The sequence below is a fragment of the Streptopelia decaocto genome, assembly GCF_964273445.1.
Source record: "Streptopelia decaocto genome assembly, contig: HAP1_SCAFFOLD_344, whole genome shotgun sequence".
Taxonomy (NCBI): Eukaryota; Metazoa; Chordata; class Aves; order Columbiformes; family Columbidae; genus Streptopelia; species Streptopelia decaocto.
Genome location: NW_028116636.1, coordinates 71,231 through 94,000, shown reverse-complemented (window position 1 = coordinate 94,000; position 22,770 = coordinate 71,231). Strand labels below are relative to the sequence as shown.

At 52.7% G+C, this 22,770-nt stretch overlaps 2 protein-coding genes across 2 annotated transcripts; one reads left to right on the top strand and one right to left on the bottom strand.

The window, feature by feature from the left end:
• Positions 1–4,403: 4,403 nt before the first annotated feature.
• On the bottom strand, positions 4,404–17,871 carry LOC309452124 (ubiquitin carboxyl-terminal hydrolase 42-like; the record flags this gene model as incomplete). The annotated part of the gene is made up of 15 exons (XM_082076802.1): positions 4,404–4,471; positions 5,135–5,198; positions 5,534–5,603; positions 5,996–6,081; positions 7,039–7,097; positions 14,488–14,584; positions 14,835–14,935; positions 15,153–15,293; positions 15,548–15,659; positions 15,897–15,979; positions 16,510–16,580; positions 16,741–16,808; positions 16,953–17,055; positions 17,131–17,241; positions 17,685–17,871. Coding segments are annotated over 15 exons (1,421 nt in total), but the record flags the coding sequence as incomplete, so codon positions are not given.
• A 3,730-nt stretch (positions 17,872–21,601) lies between these two features.
• LOC309452122 (olfactory receptor 14A16-like) lies at positions 21,602–22,516 on the top strand (the record flags this gene model as incomplete). Its single annotated transcript, XM_082076801.1, has 1 exon — positions 21,602–22,516. The coding sequence occupies one exon, from the start codon at positions 21,602–21,604 to the stop codon at positions 22,514–22,516; it is 915 nt and encodes a 304-aa protein (XP_081932927.1).
• Between the last annotated feature and the right edge of the window lie 254 nt (positions 22,517–22,770).

The window sequence follows — 22,770 nt, the reverse complement described above, 5'->3', positions numbered from 1 at the left end:
GCCTAAACCCTAATACTAACTCTAACCCTAACTTGAAACCTAGTCCTAACACTAAACCTAAACCCTAACCTTAACCTAACCATAACCCTATCACTAACCTAACTTTAACCATAACCCTTAAACCAACCTAACCCAACACTAACCCTAACATGAAATCTAACCCTAACCTGACCTCTAAACAGAATCCTAAGCCTAACTCTAACCCTAACTCTAGCCTCACCCCTAAACCTAATCTCCTATGCTAATCTTAACCATTTACAATAACATTACTCCCTAGCCATGAACCTGAACCCCGATCTCCAACAGAATTCTAAAACCTAACCCTAACCACCTTTTCTAGCACTACTGCCTAACCCCTAAACTTTAAACTTATCTAACCCTTACCCTAATCTTAATTATAATTCCTACCCCTAACTCTAAGACCAACCGCTAACTCTTACCCCAAACCCCAACCCTTACACCTAAGCTAGTCCTAACTATGTCCACTAATGCTACTCCCTCAACCCTAAGCCTAACCCTAAATTCTACCCAATTATCTTCACCCTAATGGAACGCTAATGCAAACCCCTAACCCTAACTCTAACTCCAACTCTAAATCTAATGCTTAGCCTTCTTACTGTAATCACAAATCTAAGCCTCAACCTAAAACCAAACTCTACCCCTAACCCAAACCCAAAAGCCCTAACCTTAATTCTAACCCTAATCCTAATCAAACCCTGACCCTACCACTAACTCTAACCCTAACCCTGACTCTAAAGATAACCCTAACCCTAGCCCTGGTTCCTAAAATTAATCCCTAACCTTAACCACTTCCACTGACACGATTCTAATCTAACCCTAAAAGGAAGTATAACTCTAAACCTAAGTCCTAACCACTTATCCTAGCCATAATCTTGTCCTTCAATCTAACCCTTATTCTTCTCCCTAATACCTAAGCCTATCATCAACCCCCTAAAGCTAACTCTAACCCTAAACCTGACTCTAAACATAACCCTAACCCTAGCCCTACCTCCTAAAACTAACCCCTAACCCTAACCACTTCCACTGACACTACTCTCGAACTCCAACACTAATCAAATCCTACCCCTAATACTTGAACACCTAACCCAAACCCCAATGCAAACACATACCCGAACCTCAAACCCTACCTCTCAGACTAATCCCTAGCTCCTAACTCTAGCACTAACCATAACTCTTAACCCTAAAGCCTAACTCTAACACATACCCCTAATCCTAAACCTCATCTAACCCAAACACAACCTCCTAACCCTAACCCTTACCGCTATACTCTAACCTCTTGCCCAAAGTTTAATCCCAACTCTAAGACTAACCCAAAACCTGACCCATAACCCTCACTTAAAACCTTAACCCCAAACACTAACCCTAACCATGCTCCCTAAGCCTATCCCAAACTCTAACCCTAACTCTAGCCCCTAACCCAAAACCTTATCTAACACTAACCCTCAACCTTATCTAAAACCTAACCCTTATCTAAATGCTAAACCTATACCCAATCCTAACCCAAACTCTCAATCTAACCCTAACTTAACCCTTAAATTAAGCCCTAATTTTTACCCTAACTCTAACCTTTACTGTAAATCCTAACCCTAAGACTAAACCTGAAACCTAATGCTAACTCTAGCCCTGACCAAAGCCCTAACACCAAACCCTAACAATAACCCTAATCTAACCCTAAGCCTAACTATAACCATAACCCTAAATCCTAACTGCTTACTATAACCCTATCCTTAAATCTACTTCTAACTCTAACCACAAAAACAAACCCCTAACACTTATTCTAAACCTAACTCCTAAACCTTAACCCCAACTCTAGCTTGCAAGCCTCATTCTAAACCTCATACTTACTTTAACAATAACCCCTACACTTTAACACTAACCCAAATCCTATCCCTAAAACTAAAATTAATTCTTTTCCCTAAGGCTAAGTCTAATCCTACCTCTAACTAGAACTCAAAAACTAACCACTAACCCTAATCGCAAACCCTAACTATAACTATAACCCTAACCCCTAAACCTACCTGTAATCTAAACCTAACCTGAAACCTTACCTAATGCTAACTCTAACTCTACACCCAAATCCCTAACCCTTATCTAAGCCTCACCATACACTTTATCTCAACCTAACACTAATCCTAATCCCTAACTGGTAACTCTAATACTGACCCTGTGCTTTACCCAAAGCCCTATCCCTACATCTGACGAAACACTAGCCCCACCTCTGACGCTAATAAAAACCTACTCCTAACCTGTAGCACTAATTCTCAACCTAACATATCCTCTAACCCTAGCCCCTAACCCTAACACCAAAACCTAACCCTAAACACTAATCCTAACTCTAATCCTAACTAATACACGCTAGCCAAGAAACAATAACCAACAAATGATAACCCTAAGCAAAACTCTGATCCTGGTCCTAACCGCTAACCCCAGCTCTACCCCAAATTCCAACCCTTACTCTAACACTCTTAACCCTAACCACTATTCCAAGCACTACCAGACCCCTAATCCTAACCTCAAACCCAAAATCTAACCATTTCCCTTATCCACAAACCATACCACTAACTACAATGCCAATTCTTCATCCCTAACCCTACCCTAATCCTAACCACTAACGCTAACTCTAAACCTAAACCATAAACCTACCTCTAACCAAAACCCAACCTTAATTCTGTCCCTACCCCTAACCCTAACTACTTGCCATAATACTCTTCACTAACCCCTAACACTCATCTAACCCTAAGTCTAACCCTAGCACCTAACAGCAAACTGTAACTCTAATCCTAATGCTAACCCCTAAACCTAACTTTAACCCTATCACTAACTCAAACCCTAAACACTAAACCTAAACCCAAGCCCTCATTCTAACCCTTACCCACAATCTGTAACCCTAATGCTAAACCTAATTCTAACCCTGAGCAGCACTCTTAAGTCTCCTCCATCTCCTCTTTTCTTCCTCTTGAGGGGGCAGATGGGCCCTGTGTCCAGACAGGTCCTGGGGCCTGACACTTGCACCAGTCCTGATCTTTCGGTGCTGACAGCTGGGTGCCTCCCTGCCACCGCTGGGACCCTTGCCTGCCACCTCCTTCCCTGCAGGGGACACTGAGCCCTCCTGTGAGATTCTTCTTCTTCTTCCCTGGGGCTGGAGACTTGATCCTTGTCCTTCACAGCCAGAGCACAGGGGCTGCTGTCTGCTCCACGGTGCTGCTTACACTGACACTTTCTGGAGGAACCAGGGGTGACCTGGCTGGGCTCCTTCTCGCTGCTGCAGGGAGGAAGGTGGTGCGAAGGGTGGGCAGTGGAACAGCTGGTCATGGGGAGGCTGGGAGCCAAAGGGCTGAGCTGAGGATGAAGCTGAAGGTCGGCTTTTCATGATTTGGCCAATGGAGAGCACATGAGGACAGCCTGCAGAACAGGAAAAGAGGCTGACATGATCTGAAGGCCAGGTCAGGAGCAGGAGCCCCCCTCTTCCTCCACACTCCACAGTGCACAAGCACAGCACCCAACTGCTACCATCTTAGCCAATCAAGAGAACAGGAGAGGTGGCTGCTGAAATCACTCCCCCGGGACACTTGCCATGTCAGACAGTTGCCTCGTGGACTACTGGCCTTGCTGCCATGCAGGAGCCTGGGAGCGACTGGCACCACTTACCTCGACTTGCCAAAAGACCAAGGAGTTGGGGTGGGTGGTGTCCAACGGGTAGCTGTGGTTGGCAAATTGTGAATGAGGTGGTGTGCAATGGTCACTTCTGCTCGCCTTCCACAGAATGCTGCGCTGCAGTTATTGACATGAAAAAAAAAAAACCAACAAACTTGGTGATCTAAAGAAAAGAGGATTCCATAAGGCAAGAGAAGAAAATAAGAAGGTGAGCCCAGAGAAAAAAGAAGGGTAAAGACACAGAAGGGGAGAGGAAAGTGTGGGGTGGTCAACAAATCAGAAGTGTTTTCTGTTAGAAGCAGAAACGAAAAAAGGAAGGAAGGAAATTTAAACAACAGAAACCCCAACGCACTGTCCTGAGCCCTGGTTGCACAGCGGCGCCCAGAGGGCCAGTCCCAGCCCCTGCGTGGGGAGGAGGAGACTCTGCAGCCTCCAGCTGGGGAGTCACCTGCTCCCATCGCCCCAGGGGACAAGACACTCAGAGAAGATTGGTGAGGCCACCCCGCTCCAGGGACTGGCACAGCGCCCCTCTGTCCTGAGCAAGAAGACAGGGGGCGTTTCTCCAGCCTTAATCAGGGATGGGAACAACAGCAGGGACCTGGCCCTGTACCCCAAACCAGAGCAACTGCTGCAGCCCTGGGGCTGAGTCTACACTCTCCCCAACACAATCTCCAGCTCAGAAGACACAAGGCACCTGTCGAAGACTCCAGGCAGAAGCTCAGACTCACTTTTTGGGAGAAAGTACCAGCTTCATGGCTGGTGGTGGTGACATGGTGATGTTCATCTCCAAGCAGCACTGGCCAACAGGGAGGATTTCAATTTTGCCAGTTAGGAGTCTTTGGGTGCAGCCATCTTGGTGCTGGAGATAGTAGGGAGGTCCATGCCACAGCCTGATTCCTGAGAGGTGCAAAAGCTCCTGGTTCCACCCTCGGCCTTCTGGGATGCCTTGGGCAGATCCCCGCTGTGCCGTGCACTGGGCTGGCAGCACCGCTGCTGCAGGAGTCCCTCTCCAGGGTCTCAGCATTCTCCCCACTGCCCCTGGGCTCCTGGCTGGGGATGGGCTCCAGCAGTAGCTTGGGTGAGGTAGGTGACTGCTTGCTCTCCCAGGAGCTCTGCCAGGACAGCTCTGCTTTGGCCCCACTTGTGCTGCTGGTGTTGCAGGAGCTCTGAACTGTTCTGGGCACAGGAGGCAGCTGCAGGAGGGCGAGCAGCTTTTTGGGCCTCCAGGCGGAATCACTGTGCCAAGGACACAGGGTGATACTGCAATCCCATCCCCTCCAAGCTCACACAGCAACTCTTAACTGAGCAGGATCCTTCCTGCAAGTCATCCTCCCTCACACCTGTCCATTGGGTGCAGTGCCTGCCTCCCTGCCAAGCTGCAGCACACCTGCCCTCGCAGAGCAGGCAGAGGGGCAGCAGCTCCCTGCAGCTCTGGCCCAGAACAGCCTTCAGGACTCACCTGGCCTGTCACTGGTGAAGACATGGGTCTGTTGGTCACAGCTTTTTGCACCTGATCAGAGACGCTGGCCCCGAGAGATAAAACAGAGCATGAGCACAGGGCCACAGACTGCACCAAAGCCCTGAGCCTGACCCCAGCCAGGCACTGGCCAGCATGCCATGAGGGACGGCTGTACTGTCCCCAGTCCCGTGGAGCCTCAATGGAGGAGTCGTGGCTCATGCTCAGGCAACAGGCTCTGCTCTGCCAGACAGAGGCAGCACAACAACAGAAGCTGCTTCCCTCTTGCCTGCACCCTGCCTGACACTGGCAGTTACGCAGCCTCGAGAGCAGTAACGGTGCAGCTGCAGGAACATCCCCTGTGAGAGCACAGCTCCCCCCACCCACACCCTGCCCCACTACCTGATCTCCAGCACCAGGTCCAGGAAAGGGTCAGAGGTCTCCCAGATGCTCTTGCACACTGAGAACTTCACTGCAAAAGCAAGAGCAGTAAGCACACCCTGGCACAACACCTGCACCAACACCACCCCAGCACAGCACAGGCAGCTGCCATCTTCCCCCTCTCCAGCTTTGGGCTCTGGGATGTCGGCACCAGGATTCACAGTGTGCAATTCCACTGTGTGCTGGGACAGCAAGTGCTGGTACATAACTGCCAACATGGGCTACTCAGCTGGTGGCAAAGAGCTGGGGGCCCCCAGCCAACAGCTTTTTTCATCACTACAACACACACCACAACCCACAGGAACCACAAGACTGACCAGCTGCACCTCTGGGTAAGTTACACACACTCAGCAGTTTTCCCAAAAGGTTTTTACTGCAAGGCTCTCAGGGTAACCGCTGCCCTGAGAGTCACAGGCCCAGGACCTGGCAGCCAGCGCTCAACACAGAACCACAGGGATCCGCCAAAGATCTGGTGAACCAGCATGGTGGCCTGGGTCTGGTGATCCAACCTGGAGACAGCAGCACCAGAGCTCACACTGGCCCTCCGCAATGGCCACCCCTGTCACCCACCGCTGTGTCCTCAGGATCCAAACCCATCCCAGTGGCAGCTCCTCTCTCCCTTTCCATCAGGAGCATCTTGCCAACATTTATCCAGCACTTGCGGTGGCCACTGACCAGGCCTGGAGCTGTCAGGAGAAAGGACTCCCTGGAGCTCACCCAGCTCTAAACTCAGCCCCAACCTGCTGCTGGCTCGGTAGCCGGCATTGCGAGCAGTGCAGAGATGGAGCAGTTGGCAAAGAGCTTTGCAAGGCAGAGCCCTCTGGGGTACAGCACTGAGGCGGACCCACTTCCCCTCTGCGTGACCGAGCGTCAGCCAAGAAAGTAGAAAGCTAAATTTCAGAGGAACAGAAAATTAACATGTAAACGCTCATTTGTTCCAAGGTCGTACCTGTGGGATCGCCCTGAGGCTCACGGACAGACTCAAGTTCAAGAAGTCAAGTAGCCGCTGCCTACAGGGACGGCTGGAATCAAGGAGAAAGGAAAAGCGTTTCCATTTCACGTTGTAATCTACCTTGTCCTCAGTGACCTGCAGTGCCTGGACGGGGGTCAGGCAACAACATGGGGCCCAGACGCATGCTGAAATTTCCAAAGCTGCAGAGGGGCTGCAGATCCCTTGGCTGGGACCTGGCAGCTTCCAAACTACTGTGTCCAGGCCACATGCAACACCCCTCAAGAACCAGATGGACAAACATGGGGGCTCTCAGGGCCTTCTGACCAGGAAACCTCTCACACACACAAAACGAAAGCATGGAGCACCAGGGCAAAAAATGATCATCCATGTTTCTTCTAGCAAAGAGCCTGCTGGCTACTGCAAGACTCAACTATTGCAGGAAAATGTTAACAAATAATAAACCAAATATTAGCAAATGCAAAAGGCCAGTGACCAATGAAGACTGAACACTTACCCCGGGATTGCCCCCAGGCTCAGGAACAGGATTACACCAAGAGGCTTGATCACCATGGACTGCAAGAACCAAACAGGGAGTCAAACATGGGTGAGGAGCTTCCATGGCATGTTGTGATCTCCTTCTTCCTCAGTCACCTGCAGTGATGGGAGGAGGTGAGGTAATGACACAGGACACATACAAAGGTGTACGTTCCCACAGCTAGAAATGGAACATGGGTGACCTTTTTGCTGAGACCTAGCAGGTTTTCAGGCAAATAGTATTTATGACCTGTCTGTGTAACACCACCAAGGCACAAAAAGCTTTTGAAAAGCCTCTGAGATGATCTTGGGTACAATCACACATGAATAACCTATTAAAATATGAGTGTTTATTCCCTCAAGCAGACAGACAGTGACAACTTACCTCTGGGACAGCCCAAGGCTCATAACCAGGATCCAGCTGAGAAGCTCGATCAGCTCTGCCAATGCCATGGCCTGGAGTCAAGCACAGATCAGAGAGGTTTCCAGGCTCACAGAGCAATACTCCTGCATTTCGAGTAAAAGAGGACATAAAGAAGAGAGAAAAAACAAAACAAAACACAGCACAACATATTTAGGACAACAATGCCCATATATTGCAGAGAAATAGCCCTATTTTGGGACAGAACTGGAAAAATGACTAAATATTCCAAATATTTGGGGGCTAAATTGGCCAATACAGGCAAAAGATTCTGAGTATTTGGGCAAAAAGTGGCCAAAAGAGGCAAAAACCTCCACATTTGGGAGCAAAACTGCTGGCAAAGGTAAAAATATTCTGTATTTGGGAACACGGCACCTCCATTAGGGGAAAAAAAGGGCAAAAGCACCTGAGCATATCGGGTAAAAAGTGCCAGAAAAACCAAAGCACCACTAGATTTGGATCAAAACTGGCCAAAAAGGGGTATAACATCCCCAGATTTGGAGTGAAATTGGACCAGAAAGTCAAAGTATGCCCAGATTTGAGTAAAAAACAGCCAAAAGTGGCCCAAACACCCACAGATTTGGGTATAAACTGGACTGCAAAGACAAAGAACTCCCAGATCTAGGCAGAAACGACCCCAAAGGGCACAAATGTGCCCAGATTTAGCTCAAAACTGGCCCAAAGGGCCAAAGCAATCCCAGCTTTGATTTGAAACAGGCCCAAAGGCTCAAAGCGTGCCCTGGGATGGGGCTGTGTGGCACGAGGCTGGGGGGCAGGGAGGGCCCCACAGGGACTCAGTGCTGGTTTCTGCCGCTGTGCCACCACTCCCAGCCCCTGCTTGCCCAGAACTTGCCCCTGAAGCAGCCGCAGCCCCTCTCCCCTCCCTGCGGGGCGTCTGCCCCCTGCCCACACCCTGGTGCTGCCTGGCTCGCCCTGCCCGGCCCAGCCCGGCTGCTCTCCCGGCCCCGGCCCCAGCCCTGGCCCCACTGCTGCCCTGCTGAGCTGCTGGGGCTGGTGCTGCCCCTGCCCGCCCACCTGCTCCCTGCGCTCGGCTGGAGCAGCCTGGGCGTCCCGGGCTGGCAGGGACACCAGGAGGAGGAGGAGGGTGAGGACCATGGCCCCACGCTCGCACCATGATGCTGCTGCTGCCAAGACACAGCACAGCACGTCACCGTGGGGCTGTGACCTCATAGTCACATTGGAATCACCACATCTACACACTACTGCATGGCCTTGTGCTACACGAGCATGGAAGGAACAGAAATTGGAGAAGGGTGCACCTATTTGGGAGGCAGCGCTGCCTATGGGAGTGCACAGGCTCTCACTTCTTGCTTCCCAGAAATCAATCAATCAATCAATCAATCAATACCAAAAGCTCCATATTAAGAGTAAATTAAAAAAAAAATAAAGCCAACTTCAAGGGTCTTTACTTGTAACTATTTTTGTCAGGCAGCTCTCTAGGAAGAAATGAGCTTTTCCTGCTAGTTTTGCCACAGCTTCAATGCCTTTAAAGCCACCACTTCTTACCTCTGCTGCTCCAACACAGCCTCACAGCCCAGCAAAATCATAGTGCAGGCAGAAACCTTCACCATACAAAGAGAGAGAGTCAGGAATACGTTACTCTCAAAAAACAGACACTGTCAACCACTCTTTATTTCGCTTACCAAATTCAGACAGTGTAAGAAAACAACAAGGAAGCGAGATTCTTATTTTATGGACCCCATTATATGGACCATTCAACATCAAGTCCAACCAGAGTCTGAACCTCCAAATAAGAAATATCATCTTAAAATTTCTAGGAAAATGAAGGGCTTTCAAGTGGCAAGACCATAAAATGTTCATAAAAGCACTGCTATGCAAGTCCACATCCCTGATCACAGACCACCTGCCCTGGTACATAAGGCAGTGATGTTCTCAGCTGATTCGCAGTCACTGACATCTGGAAAACAGCACAAAGTCTCATTTGTTTTAGTGCCAAACATGTAGTTTGGAACTGAAACAGGCAAGAAAACCATCTACAGTCAGTCTGGTTTCATTCGAGGACATAAGGACAAGTTGAGTTCACATTCACCAGGAATCACAGCAGGTCCCACCCGTCCCTGCAGACCCCAACACCGCTCCTGTGCAGGGTCCCGAGGAGCAGTAAGCACAGAACAAGAAACCTCCCTTCCAAAGAAGAACCACAGCCGCTCTTCCAACAAGCTGCATAAGCAGCAGCTGAGAACAACCTCTGCTGTAGCTGCACCCAGCTCTGCTGTCTGCACAGGGAGACCAGCTCCTAAATGATCCCCAGCCCTACAGACACAGATCTTCCCCAGGGCAGGGATGAGGAAACACCAGAGTGCACGGACACCTGGTCATTCAGTTGAAGCTGCTGGGGAGAAGGACAGAGGACTAGAGAGAGACAAATGAGACAAGAGAGAAGACAGAGGAGCTGAGAGAGAAAGAAACACACAGGAAAAAGTATGGAGAGATGGAGAGATCAAGGCAGAAAGGGACAAGGAGCCATGATGAGACAGGGAGGAAGAAACAGCAGGGCTGAGGAGCAGGACAGAGGGATAGGGAGGGGGGAGGAGGAGAAGCAGGAAGGGGGTAGAGAAAAACAGGGAGGGGGATGTACAGATGGAGAGACAAAAAGAAAGACTGAGAAATAAAGCAAAGTTCGGATCAAAATGAAGAGACTGGAAAAGGGAAACATGCAGCAATGAGCTGAAGGAAGAGGAAAAGAGGGCTGAGGAGCAGGAAAGAGGAAGAGAAGACAAAGAAAAGGCAGAGCCAGCTGGACAGGGGAGATATAGTGAGAAAGGATGGGACTGGGAACAGGCAAGGAAGACAGAAAGAAAACCAGGACAGAAAGACATCAAGAAGGAAAAGGAGCAGTAATCTGGACAGAGATGGAGAAAGAAGAACAGGGAAAGGGAAGACAGGCAGAAAGACAGAAAGGGAGCAGGAGAGACAAACAACAACAAGGGTTGGGGGCAGGACAGAGATTGGGGAAAAAATCCTGGGGTGGGCAGCAAGATGGAGAGGGAATAAAAAAGAAGAGGGGCAGGAACAGGTGCAGGGAGCAGGACAGAGGGATACAGTGAGAAATGATGGGGCACGGAGCAGGACAGAGCAACAGACCAGAATGACGACAAAGAGAAACCAGGGATGATGAGAACACAGAGGAATGGAGACGGAGAGGGAGATACGAGAAACCCTGCACAGAGATTCAGAAGGGTGGAGGAATAGGTGAGGAAGCAGCAGAGGGACAGAGGGAGAAGAGATGAAGAGGAAGAAGGGCACAGCAGGAAAGAGGAGGGAGCAGGGAGGGACTGGGACACAAAACAGGGTGAAATGTCCCCAAGGGCCCAGGACTCACCGCACTTCCTGCTCTCTGCACTGCCAGGCAAGCTGTGGAGTTCAGGCACTTCTGTCTGTCTGTCTTCTCCTCCCCTCCTATTCTGTAGCTCCAGTCGCTCGCCCATCCTGCACCTAAGAGAACACATCGGTGTTCTACAGCTCTTACACCACGAGGCTTCCCGGATACACACCACACACACACACTCTACGGCCGTACAGTAATTTTCCTCACTGACACAGACCCTGCGGGGCACGTTTGTGATCTGCTCTGCTGAGGCTGCTCACAGGGACTCTTCCTCACCCAGAGGGGCAGCTGTCTCTGTGCAGCTGGAGCAGCAGCTGTGGGGATCCCTGCACTTCACCCTCCAGCTGCTTCCCCTTCTCCTGCTCTCTCCAGCTCCAGCCCCAGCAGCTCCTCTCCAGCAAGTGCCCCTGCCCCCTCCCCCGCCCAGGAGAACAAGGCCAGAGCAGCCCACGCACACCTGAGCCAGAGGCAGCACAACAGCCCCAGGGCCCCAGAGGGAGGAAAAAGGGCCCCAGGGCTGGGCCGGGGCTGCTCAGCCTTGGGGCAGCTCCACGGCCCCCACGGCAAAACTCACCCTGGCCGCCCGCACAGCAACCACCTGGGCTGCGCCACCATTGGTCGGGAGGGCTGTCAGTCTCCTCCCTTGAGCTGATCCTGCAGCTGATTGGCTGCCTGGGCTGTGACTCTCCCCTGGTTTGGGGCCCACCCTGCCCTGAGGCGATGCTTTCTCTGATTGGCTGCCTGAGGGGTCACTCCCTCCATAGTGTCTGCCTTCCCTGAGGCACTGTTTCCTCTGATTGGCTGTCTGGGATTTCCCACTTGCTCTCGCCACCAAATGATTGGTCAGACCGTTTGTCAATCATCCATGTGCCGCACTCCCACCAGGTGCGATTGTTGCGCCAGCACAGCCTGCCCCTGATCACTGCCCAGTTTGTCCCACTGTCGCCAACTGTCCTGCAGGTCTCAAAGCTTGATTGGCTGCTTACATTTCAATCACATGACTTGCCCCGCCTCCTCAAATGTGATTGGCTGCATTTCATCCACTGACTGGCCACAGACTTCCAGGTGGTTGTTGCCGGGCAGTGAACTCCACCTGAAAATGAGGCTGTGGGCCCTGAGCAAAGGCCATGGGTGATGAAAGACACGTGGGGACCCTAAACATGAGGATTTGGCCCCAGGAAGGAGGCTCTGGGCACTCAGAAGGACGGGCAGATGCTACAGATGGCGCTTTGGGCCCTGACCATGAGGGCACCCTCTTGGTTCCCACCCAAGCTGTGTTTGGTGCCCGTGACCCCACGTTCCAGTGTCTGCTGTGCTTTCTGACCGCAGGGGCCTCTTGTCCTGCCAACCTTCTGCTGCAAATCCTGCTGTAGGAAACAATCGCCTCGCCAAGAGAAGAGCCCGGGCAGGATCTCTCAGCAAAGTGTATTTTATAAACCATTTGGCAAGACCAGGTGTTCTACCCAAAGACAGGCACCGGGAATAGGACAAAACCCCCCGCTTACATATCCACCGATCCAGCTGCACATCCCTCCCCTGCTCCCCGTCGGCTGGTGCTGCAGGGTTACAGACTACCCACTGCTTGCCTCAGTCTACCTGTCTCATTCATCTAATTCTAACAACCCTCTAACCTTACTGATTTATTCAAAATATGGATTCCTGGCTCTTTGGTTACCCTTCCCCCTAGATTAACTTTTAAAATACAGTAATCAGTTTGGATTCTGGGATTATTTCAAATGGACTTTGTTTTACGTTACGGATTCGTAGGCTGATGTCTCTGAGTCCTTCCCCTGCTGGGGTCAGGTGCCAGATCAGTTCCAAAAACAACATTCCCCCTTCCAATGGCTCCTTACAACTCCACATTGAAACAGAAGGGACGGCAAGATGGGCACACACAACACACAGCTCCCAAAACCCACCACAGAGACTTCTCAGAATGGGGATTTCTCCAATTGCCTCAAAACCCACAGAGAAGCAAACATCCCATAAATGAGACACACGAGGCCAACAAGAGTTTGTTTTTAACCGTGTCTTTGGCTTTTCTGCCCGCTGGTGCCCAGTGAGTGTTTCTGAGCAGCGATCCCAGCCGTAGCACGCAGGTTCAGCTCTTCCTCCAGGGCCTGTGGGCAGGCGGGCCGGCCGGCAGAGCTGCCCGTGGCTCTGGAAGGGCTCTCTGAGCTCTTCCTGCCACAGGCAGCACTGGCTGCTGGTGCACTTGGGGCAGCTTGGTCCCTGCTGGGGCAGCTTTGCTGCTTCCTGGACTCTTCCTCCTCCTCTTCCTCCTCTCCAGCATCACAGGCGTCAGATGCTGTGTCCTCCCTCATCCAGGCTGCAATCTGTCCCCGTCACCACCAACCGCTTTCCTCATCTGCATCTCCAGGGCACTGAAGCCTTCCTGCTCCTCCTCCTCCTCTGTGCTGAGGGGTCACAGTCCGTGATCTCCACAAATTGCCTGTGGAGATCATAGCGGCGCCGCGGGGATCTGCTCCGCTCCCTCTGCCTCAGCTGGGTCTGCCCCCGAGCAGCTGTGGGTGCAGAACGACACCGGGAGCTGCCGCTGGAGGGCCCTGGAGCTGCATCATGCCTTAGGGCTCGGTCACACCGTGGAGGACTTGTTCTCCAGCTCCTCGTCCTCCTTGCTGAGCGATGCTGGTCTGTGATCTCCAGAAACCGGCTGCGGAGATCATAGTCCCACCGCGGGGATCTGCTCCGATCTCCCCGCCTTGGCCGGGTTTGCCCCTGAGCAGCTCTGGTGGCAGGAAGAGACTGGGAGCTGCTGGTGGAGGACACTGGAGGTGCTGGTGCAGGCTGGGCGCTGCCATCGGAGGGTCTTGGAGCTGCCTCGTCCCTGTGAGTGGGATCACAGCTCAGGGGACTGGTTCTCCCCCTCCTCCTGTCTGAGTGTTCGTAGTCCCCGGTCTCCACAACCCAGCTGCGGAGATCCTTGCCCCAGTGCGGGGATCTGCTCCTGGGCCTCTCCCTGGCACCGTTCTCCTGGCAGTGGGCAGAAGGGCTGAATCCCTGCTCCTCTTTGCTGCTGTCCTCTCGTGCAGAGTGGAGCACACGCTCACGGGGGTGACAGCGCAGTGGGCACGCAGCTTTCCTTCTGAACACCAGCCTGAGAAAGCCGTGGAAGAAGTGACGCAAGCAGGAGCCCACGGAGGAGCTGCTGTTGATCCTGCCTGGCCAGATGGGGCACGGCCAGCCTGCAGCTGCCTCCTGCGCTCTTGCCCGGCTTTGCTGGCTGGTGATGGTTGGTGCGGATGAGCTGCTGTCCTCTGGAGAGTCCTCCATGCCCCCCACCATGTCCTGCAAAGAGAGCTGTGAGAAGCTCCTGCCCTTTCCTCCTGACCGGACCCACCAGTGGAGAACCCCCAGAAGCTGTGAGGGGACAGCTAAGGGCCTCTCAAAGGCTCCTGGAGGCTGCAGAGGGGCCAGGGAGGACAAATGGGATGGATCCAGGTGGATGCTGGGCGTGGGAGCCGTGCTGCAACTGTGCAGAAAGCTGCCGCGTGGGAGGGAAAAGAGAGCGCTGCCAAGATTCCCAAAAGAAACCCGCTGTCCATCTGGTGCCCTGACCACCTCCTCACAGCCGCCTTAGTCCTATGGGGCAGATGCTGCGGTCCCACAGAACGCACCTGCTTGCTGCCGGCCGCCCGCTGACTGAGGAGGGAACGGGCTTCTGGTGGTGCTGGTGAGGAAGAAGCCCTTTGTCCAACTTCCAAATCAGAGCACCTGGGGAAAAAAAGAGGGATCTTTGTTGAGGGCTGTTCTTGCAGCCTCCTCTGGGTTCCGGCATTTTCTTGGAACAGTTTATATGACAGGAAGAAGATGCAACTAAGACCACAAATGGGAAATGTGGTTGGGCTGAACAATGCAGGTGGTAATTGTCTGCTATGACAGAAACGCTCAGGAGGATGAGAAGAAAAATAGCAAAGCCAGGAAAAGGAAATGTGTTCTGAACACAGTTTAAACTTGTGATTACCTGATGTAAAACAGTAAATAGGCTTGCTGCCTGAGGACTGTGTCACTGTCGCAAAGATTCACAGTCTCATCATTCATGTGGTACCACAGTCCATCACTGGCCTGCAAAGAAAAGCGTCGATATCTGGAGATGAATGGCACGGCTTCTCCACAAAACACAGGCCAAAAACTGCCAAACCAGAAGTGTTCAAAACATATGCATTCCAGCCCCTGAGGAAACCTTCTCCCCTCAAATCCTTGGCTGTCAGTAACACGGCCAGGAAAGTCAGTTTTCCCCAGGATACATTTTTCCTTTGTTCAGAAGGAAGTCGCTTTTCACCTTTATGTAGCAGAAGTAGTGTCCTGCACGGCAGCTGTCACCTTCATGCACCAGGACGGCGTATAATGAGTAGAGGAGCGGTTCTCTGGCTGCCTGAGACATGTACGGGCGAAGATCCAGGTACTGGGGATACTCCACAACCTACGGAGAGACCAGGAGGGCTCAGCAATGACCCTGGAACACTTCAGGACACAGCAATATGTCATGAGTTGGGTGGCAGGAAACTCATCTGGACCAAAGCAGCTCTGTGGGAGCAGAGGACACATTTGTCTTCCCACAGGAACTGTCCCCAGAAGGGAACATGAAAATCTCAACATGAGCAGCTTGCGACAGAGCGTCCAGCTTTGGGAAACCCGCTCCAGGAAGAGAATGTTGCACTCCAGTTGTGCACACACCTTGCTGATCTTGTCGCCGGTGAAGGCTTCAAACCTCTTCAGACACACCGTGAGAACCTTGGGCGCGCCATGGACTGTGAACCTCTTGGAGGCGGCAGTCGTCTTGTCACACCTTGAAAGCCAGGACAGAGCCAAGGGCTGAAACACACCATTTTTTCCCCCAAAGGCCAGACAGCCTTTCCTGTCTCACACATCCCTGTGCTCTTTTAAGGCTATTCAGTACCATAATGCCATGTTTAAAAACCTGTGTCTCATTACTGTGCCTTAATCCAATGTGAAAAGCTGACTTCTGCTCAATGACACCTTCGCACAGGATCCAGTATGAATACATCATCAATAATAGCCTTACTTGCTACATTTAAAGCAGTTTTCACCATCCAGGTGCTCAGGTTTCACAAAGTCTTCCAGAGCTGCGGTGACAGATGCGGCTGCCTGGAGGAGTGAGAAGGGAGAGCCCTGAGCTCTGGGAAATTCCCACACCCAAACAGTTACGAGGAGTTTACGCAAAAAAAACAGCTTGATGACGCTGAGGACACCCACTGTGAACCCGCAAGCAGTGCCCAGGAGGCAGAAAGAGGGTGTGATGCTGAACATCTCCCTCATTTCTCAGGGATTCCTAGGGTTCTCCACCTCTTTGTGGCACTGCACAGTTCAGCTACGATGGTATGGGTGTCACCAGTGATGGAAACAACACCCCCACGAGCCTGGGAGCCAGACGGGTGTTGAGGGAGGGCAAGGGAAGAAGGAGGAGGGTACGTCACAGTGCAGAGAGGGGCACGTGTGCCTGTCCAGCTGAAACCAGCACCATGACCCCTGCCATGGCCTCTGCAGAGCACAGTCCATTCCACCTCCTGCCCACCACCAACCTCTCTTGTCAGATACAGTCTTAAGCCAACTGTGTAGAATCTGGAAAGCTACAGGGGTCTTGGGACATCTTGAAGCACAATTACAAACTCTCTTACTTTGATATCCAGAGGAACATCCAGGAAGGCCTCGTAGGAATCGGACACCGCTTGGCAGCTCCAGCATGTGACTGGAAGGCAGATGGAAATGCTCAGCAACAGGGGAAGTCAACTGACTGTGCCGGGTTACCCTCTTCACACCCACTGCACCAATCACACCATCGGCTGTTGTTGCAGGCAGACAGGAGGGCACAGACAATTCCAAGGAGAGCAATAGCTGTGGAAAAGTACCTCTGGATCTCAGAAAGCCCCCAAAGATCTGATGGACGATGGTAGTGGCTTGAGAGGAGATGTCCAAGCTGCAAACCAACGGGAAGGTGGAGTTATCTCCTCCCAGAGTCTGGCTTTGTCTGAAAGCCCTGGGCATAGTTCTCCTTGAGGGGAGGACATCAAGGACTCCAAAGGGCTTGGGAACAAAGGGCTTGGGCAATTTGCTTGCTTACTCTCTGTTTCCTCTCAGACAAGCTCTCTGCATGGCATCCACAATGCAGCGTAAGAACTCGTGGGCATCCTCCTGCCTGCCATGCTCGAAATTTTCTCCTATTTCTAAGAAAGAAGAAGTTACTAGTTCTCTCCTACAAGAATGGCATCAATCATGTCACAGCACCTGCACGGACTCACGTGTGAGAACATCAACGACAGCCCAAGGCTCGATGGCACTGGCTGAGGAATGCAGGACCTGTTGAACGTGCTCTTCCATCCTGCACATCACGCAGAAGATTTTCCGGCGACCTGGAGAGGGAGGGAGGAATGGGAGAGGGAAGCTCCTGAGGTCTGCAAAATATCCACAGTGATGGGAAACCTAATGGAGGTCTTGCAGTTTAAGAATTCTCCATTCCTCCCAAGGTGCCCAAGTCCCAACAAGCCCGGGACATTTTAATGCACAGAAAACTTTCTTCAGAGGGATGCTGAACTGATGGAAGCTTTCTGTGCAATAAGCAAAGGAGTTTAACTTGCAGGAACAGGGACCAAGAGCCTGGGATAGAAAGAGGTGCCTTTCTGAAGATGAACACATCCAGATACAACAAGCTGCTTCTAGGCTTGAGTGTTCCGAGAACACCAACTCAGGGAGCTGACAAAGGAGGGCCACTTTTCTCCTAGATCGGCTTCCAGATTCTGGGAGCCCTTGGGCCCTGCTCAACGGATGTGCAAGGAATGTTGCCAAAAGTACTCACAGGCCTGGCTGTGCTCCCCAGAGAGCAGGTAGTTGGCCAGAGGCGGGGTGTAGGTCAGGCACTGCAGGACGGAGTTGAGGAAGCACGTGTTGCCCAGGTTGTGCAGTCCCGCTCCAGCTCTCTGGCTGTGCTGCCAGGCCATGCAAATCTTCTCTGGGGGAAAGAGGATCCTCTGCGGCGGAGCCATTCCCTCAGCAACGACTGCCAAGAAACCACATTGGAAGAGAGATGAGTCCATGTTCTTGCACAGAAGCAGATTTAAAAGTTGAGTTCTGTACAGGAGCACCCAGGAAAACAAGCTCTAAGCTCCCACACAGAAAAACTGGGGGAAGCCTAACACTGCTCTTGAAAGTTCCTGGTCAAGGAGCAGTTTTGGAAAACAGCATGTTCCCCTGCTCACTTTGCCAAAAGTGCAACAACTCTACACTCTGACTTCTGTGCCCTGAGCAACCTTCCTTTCCCTCTGGAGTCTTGACCTGGATCATCCCCCGGCACAGTCTCCCCGTGCATGTCAGGGCTGGAGGGTGCCCGGCAGACGGGCTGCGATGCTGGAGCCAGGCAGGACGGGGAAAGCCCCCAGTGCAGCGGGTGAGGAACTCGCTTCAGACGGGCAGGAAAGGTCCCCGACCCACAGCACGGCTGCCTCCTGCCTGCCCAGCTGCCTCTCGCTGCCCGTGCCCTGCAGCAGGAGCTGGGTCCCCTCTGCCAGCACAGGCTGTGCTGGGGCCGGCTCCCAGCTCGGAGCAGCCCTGGGCTTCAGGCAGCATCATGGCCAACACCTGTGGAACCCCCCTGCCAGCGTGCAGGGAAACGTGGTCCTGGTGTTGAGCAGGGAGCGCTCGCTGGCCCCCGCCCTGCCCAGACAATCAGGGCCCCTCACTCACCCATCTCCAGGTCCTGGGCCATGCACAGCTCCTGGGGCTCTGCTGGAGAGCTGCTCTCCTGGGGAGCCCTGTCCTCCTCCAGGGCCACCACGGGGCAGGTGAGGTGTTTGTCTGGCATCTCGTGGGTTTGGGGAAAGAGGTATGGGTGAGGAATTGGGAAGACTTGGTGAAACACCACGAGTCTGCCAAGGGCAGCCGGGAAAGACGTGGGCTGCACTTGGGGAGTCCTCAGCACAAGGCTGCCGGGGGCAGAGGGAAGTCTGCCAGGGGCAGCTAAAGTGAGGGTATGGTTGGACTCGATGATCTTAAAGGTTCGCTTCCAACCAAAAGGATTCTCTAAATCTCAAACTCAATGAAAGACGTGGGCTACGCTCGGGGGCTCTCGCCAGCTCCGTGCTCACACCCTGTCTCGTCACCGTCCTGCCGGACAGTGTGGGCTGGGGCTGCAGCTGCGCTGAGCACAGGCAGGGCAGTGGGTGTCACCATGTGAGGTCACAAAGGGCCCCACTGTGACCCTGCGCCTGGGGAGCGAGGGGCAGCATGTCCCGTTGGGAGGAACAGGCCAGTTCAGCCCTGGGCACCTGGGTGCTCTCAGGTGTCTCCAGGTCCCCCTTTGCCCTCATGTCCCCTCGGGACTGCCCTGTTGCCCTGTGGTATGTTCCAGAGCCCCGTGTTCACCTGGCTGGCTGATCTGAACAGCAGTGAAGCTGCTCCTTTAGTGGGTTTGTAGAGATTTCTAGGGAACTCCAAGGGTGGGCAGCAGAGGGGATGGGCTTTGTGTGCTGTCTCACCGCTTACAGAAGCTCTCAGTGGCTTGAGGATAAACTGACCATATAACCAAGTGACAAACTGTTGGAGCGGGCAGAGCACAAAAGGAGGAAGCCAGGTGGTGGGGGGTGAAAAAGGTGGAAAGGCTGAGGTACTAAATGCCTTCTTCACCTCAGTCTTTAACAGTCAGAACGGTTGTGCTCCAGGTACCCGGCCCCTGGAAGCAGAAGACAGACATGAGGAGCAGAGTGAAGCCCCAATGATCCAAGGGGAAATGGTTGGCAACCTGCTACACCACTTGGAAACCCACAAGTCTGTGGGGCCAGATGGGATACACCCGAGGGTTCTGAGGGAACTGGCGGAGGGGATCACTGAGCCACTTTCCATTATTTACCTGCAGGAGGGCAAGAGACACAGAATATCGCTGCTTTCCCTTATTAAATTCATCAGTGGCCACACAGTGACTTTGTTTCTCGTTTAACTGTTCCTGCAGTAGTAACAGCTCATTATGGGGCCCTTGAATTGCCTTACAGGTCTGGGCTGAGTTTTGATCTGGACTGTTGCTGTGCTTGGCAGCTGCTGTCCTTGCAGACCAGATGAACTCACTCCTGCCACCCTGCCTGGCAGTTCATTCCATCCGCGTCACAGCTCTGTCTGCAGCACTGACAGCTCCAGCTCCCCAGTCAGGTCCCTGGCTGAGGACATTGCCTCACATCTGGGCTGAGCCACCCCAGCTGTGGCACCAGCCCAGCTCTGACCTGCCACAAGAAACCTGGTACCAAGTGTCCAAGAGCCCATGTGTGCAAAGGCTTTGCTGCAGAGCACAGACATGACATGGCCAAAGATTGATGAATGTCTCTCTAGACCTAGGAGTATAAAACCAGGATAAAATGCATGAACTCATTCAACTGAAGATATTCCTCCTTCAGCTTGGAGGAATTAGATCCTTTGCTGTAACATTCCTGGTGTCCTGTCTAATGATGGGACAAGAAAAGTTGATTCTCATAGTAATTCATTGTTTAATACAAAGGGGGAGCACCTAGGGTGCCCAGGGCTGTCCTGCAGAGCAGGGTCCCTGCACCCCAGGGCTGTGCCGGGCAGGGACTCTGCCGCCTGCCAGGGTCAGCGCTCAGCCTGCCCGGGAGATCCCACGGCAGCAGCTGTGGGTGGAAGGAGCGACCCCCGGCAGGGCAGGCAGGGAGCTTGTGGGGTTGAAGGGGGCTGTGTGGGTCAGGGCTGCTCAGAGCTCCAGATCAACCCCACAGACATGGCAGAGGGTCCTTCTGACCAACGACATCGAGACAGCAACAGCTGCAAGGGAAGGAGTCTGTGCTTTCAGTTTTCCACTCTTGCTTGTCTGGGTGTGCAGTGGAGATGGGGATTTATTTCTCTCATTGGAGCAGACACTGAGACCCCAGGTCTCGTTAGGACTTGTCTGAGCTGCTCCTGAGCCCCTGCACACACAGAGCTGCCCCTTGGCAGTGCCAGGAGGTGTGAGCAGGACAGAGCTGAGCACACAGCGGGTGGGACGGGGTCTGTGACACTGACAGGGAGCAGACCCAGGGACAGACACACAGCTGCAGGCAGCACAGACATGGGCAGGGAGAAGGAGCTCCTACCAGATATGCCAGGGACAGGATTCAGGAACCCCCCTGCAATCCCCTGCAGTGCAGACACATTTCCCAGTGCAACCCCTGGTCTCCTCTCCTCCCCAGCAGACCTTCTGCCCCAAAGCCATGGGGTCCAGGTCACAAGTCTCCACCTCAGCAGCTGGACCTCCAGGTGAAGGGGTCCTGGAACGTGGTACACAAAAAAGGTGCTAAAAGTACTTGCTCTACAGTGTCATTATGTGAGTGGCAGCAGCACAGCTGGGTCAGGAGAAGGTTCCACAGCATGCCCGTTTGCCTTTCTGTCCTTGCTATATTTTCTGGTAGCACTGCAGTGTCCTTCCCTGTTTCTCCACCTGTCCCTGGTGCTCTTGCTCTCTGGGGTTGGGGTGGGAGTGTGGGTTAGTTTTTGTTCTGACACCAGCTCAGAGGGTCTTGCCCCAGAGCTGTGTTCATGGAAACTAAATGCCCAAACTCCATTTTAAACTGTGATGAACTCTTTTCTTCAGTTGGTAGAAACAGAATGAGCGGAAACATCCCTCCATCAGGGAGGGGGTTTTCCATGAGAAACAGCCTGTTTATTTTCCTCAGAGAAGTCTCCCCTGATATGCCACTGTCTTTTCCTCCTTGCACAGGTCCTCATGCCCACAGGCAGCAAATGTCCAACAGCAGCTCCATCACCCAGTTCCTCCTCCTGCCGTTCACAGACACATGGGAGCTGCAGCTCTTGCACTTCTGGCTCTTCCTGGGCATCTACCTGGCTGCCCTCCTGGGCAATGGCCTCATCATCACCACCATAGCCTGGGACCAGCACCTGCACACCCCCATGTACTTCTTCCTGCTCAACCTCGCCCTCCTCGACCTGGGCTGCATCTCCACCACTGTCCCCAGATCCATGGCCAATTCCCTCTGGGACACTAGGACCATCTCCTTTTTGGGATGTGTTGCCCAAGTCTTTCTGTTTGTCTTTTTTTTTTCAGGAGAGTATTGTCTTCTCACCATCATGTCCTACGACCGCTACGTTGCCATCTGCAAACCCCTGCACTACGGGACCCTCCTGGGCAGCAGAGCTTGTGTCCACATGGCAGCAGCTGCCTGGGCCACTGGGTTTCTCAGTGCTCTGCTGCACACGGCCAATACATTTTCACTGCCCCTGTGCAAGGGCAATGCCCTGGGCCAGTTCTTCTGTGAAATCCCCCAGATCCTCAAGCTCTCCTGCTCACACTCCTATCTCAGGGAACTTGGGCTTATTGTGGTTAGTGTCTGTTTAGGATTTGGGTGTTTTGTGTTCATTGTGGTGTCCTATGTGCAGATCTTGAGGGCCGTGCTGAGGATCCCCTCTGAGCAGGGACGGCACAAAGCCTTTTCCACCTGCCTCCCTCACCTGGCCGTGGTCTCCCTGTTCCTCAGCACTGCCATGTTTGCCAACCTGAAGCCCTCCTCCATCTCCTCCCCATGGCTGGACCTGGTGGTGTCTGTTCTGTACTCGGTGGTTCCTCCAGCAGTGAACCCCCTCATCTACAGCATGAGGAACCAGCAGCTCAAGGATGCTCTGTGGAAACTCATATCCTAGTGTTTTCTGAAGCAATAAACTGCCCATCTTCTTCTATATAGGAGTTTTAATGTAGCTAATTACAAGCCCAGCCTGTCAACTGGATTTTCTGGTGTTTTTGGTGGTTTTCTTATTGTGATAATGTTGTCATCCCCTTTCTAATTCACTGTTGGCTTTTCTTTTATAACTGTTGGCTGCTTAAATGAGCAGCAGTGCTCTCCTTGTCTCTAAACAGAATAAAGGGCTGTTTAGCGACTTGTTTTTCGGTATATCTT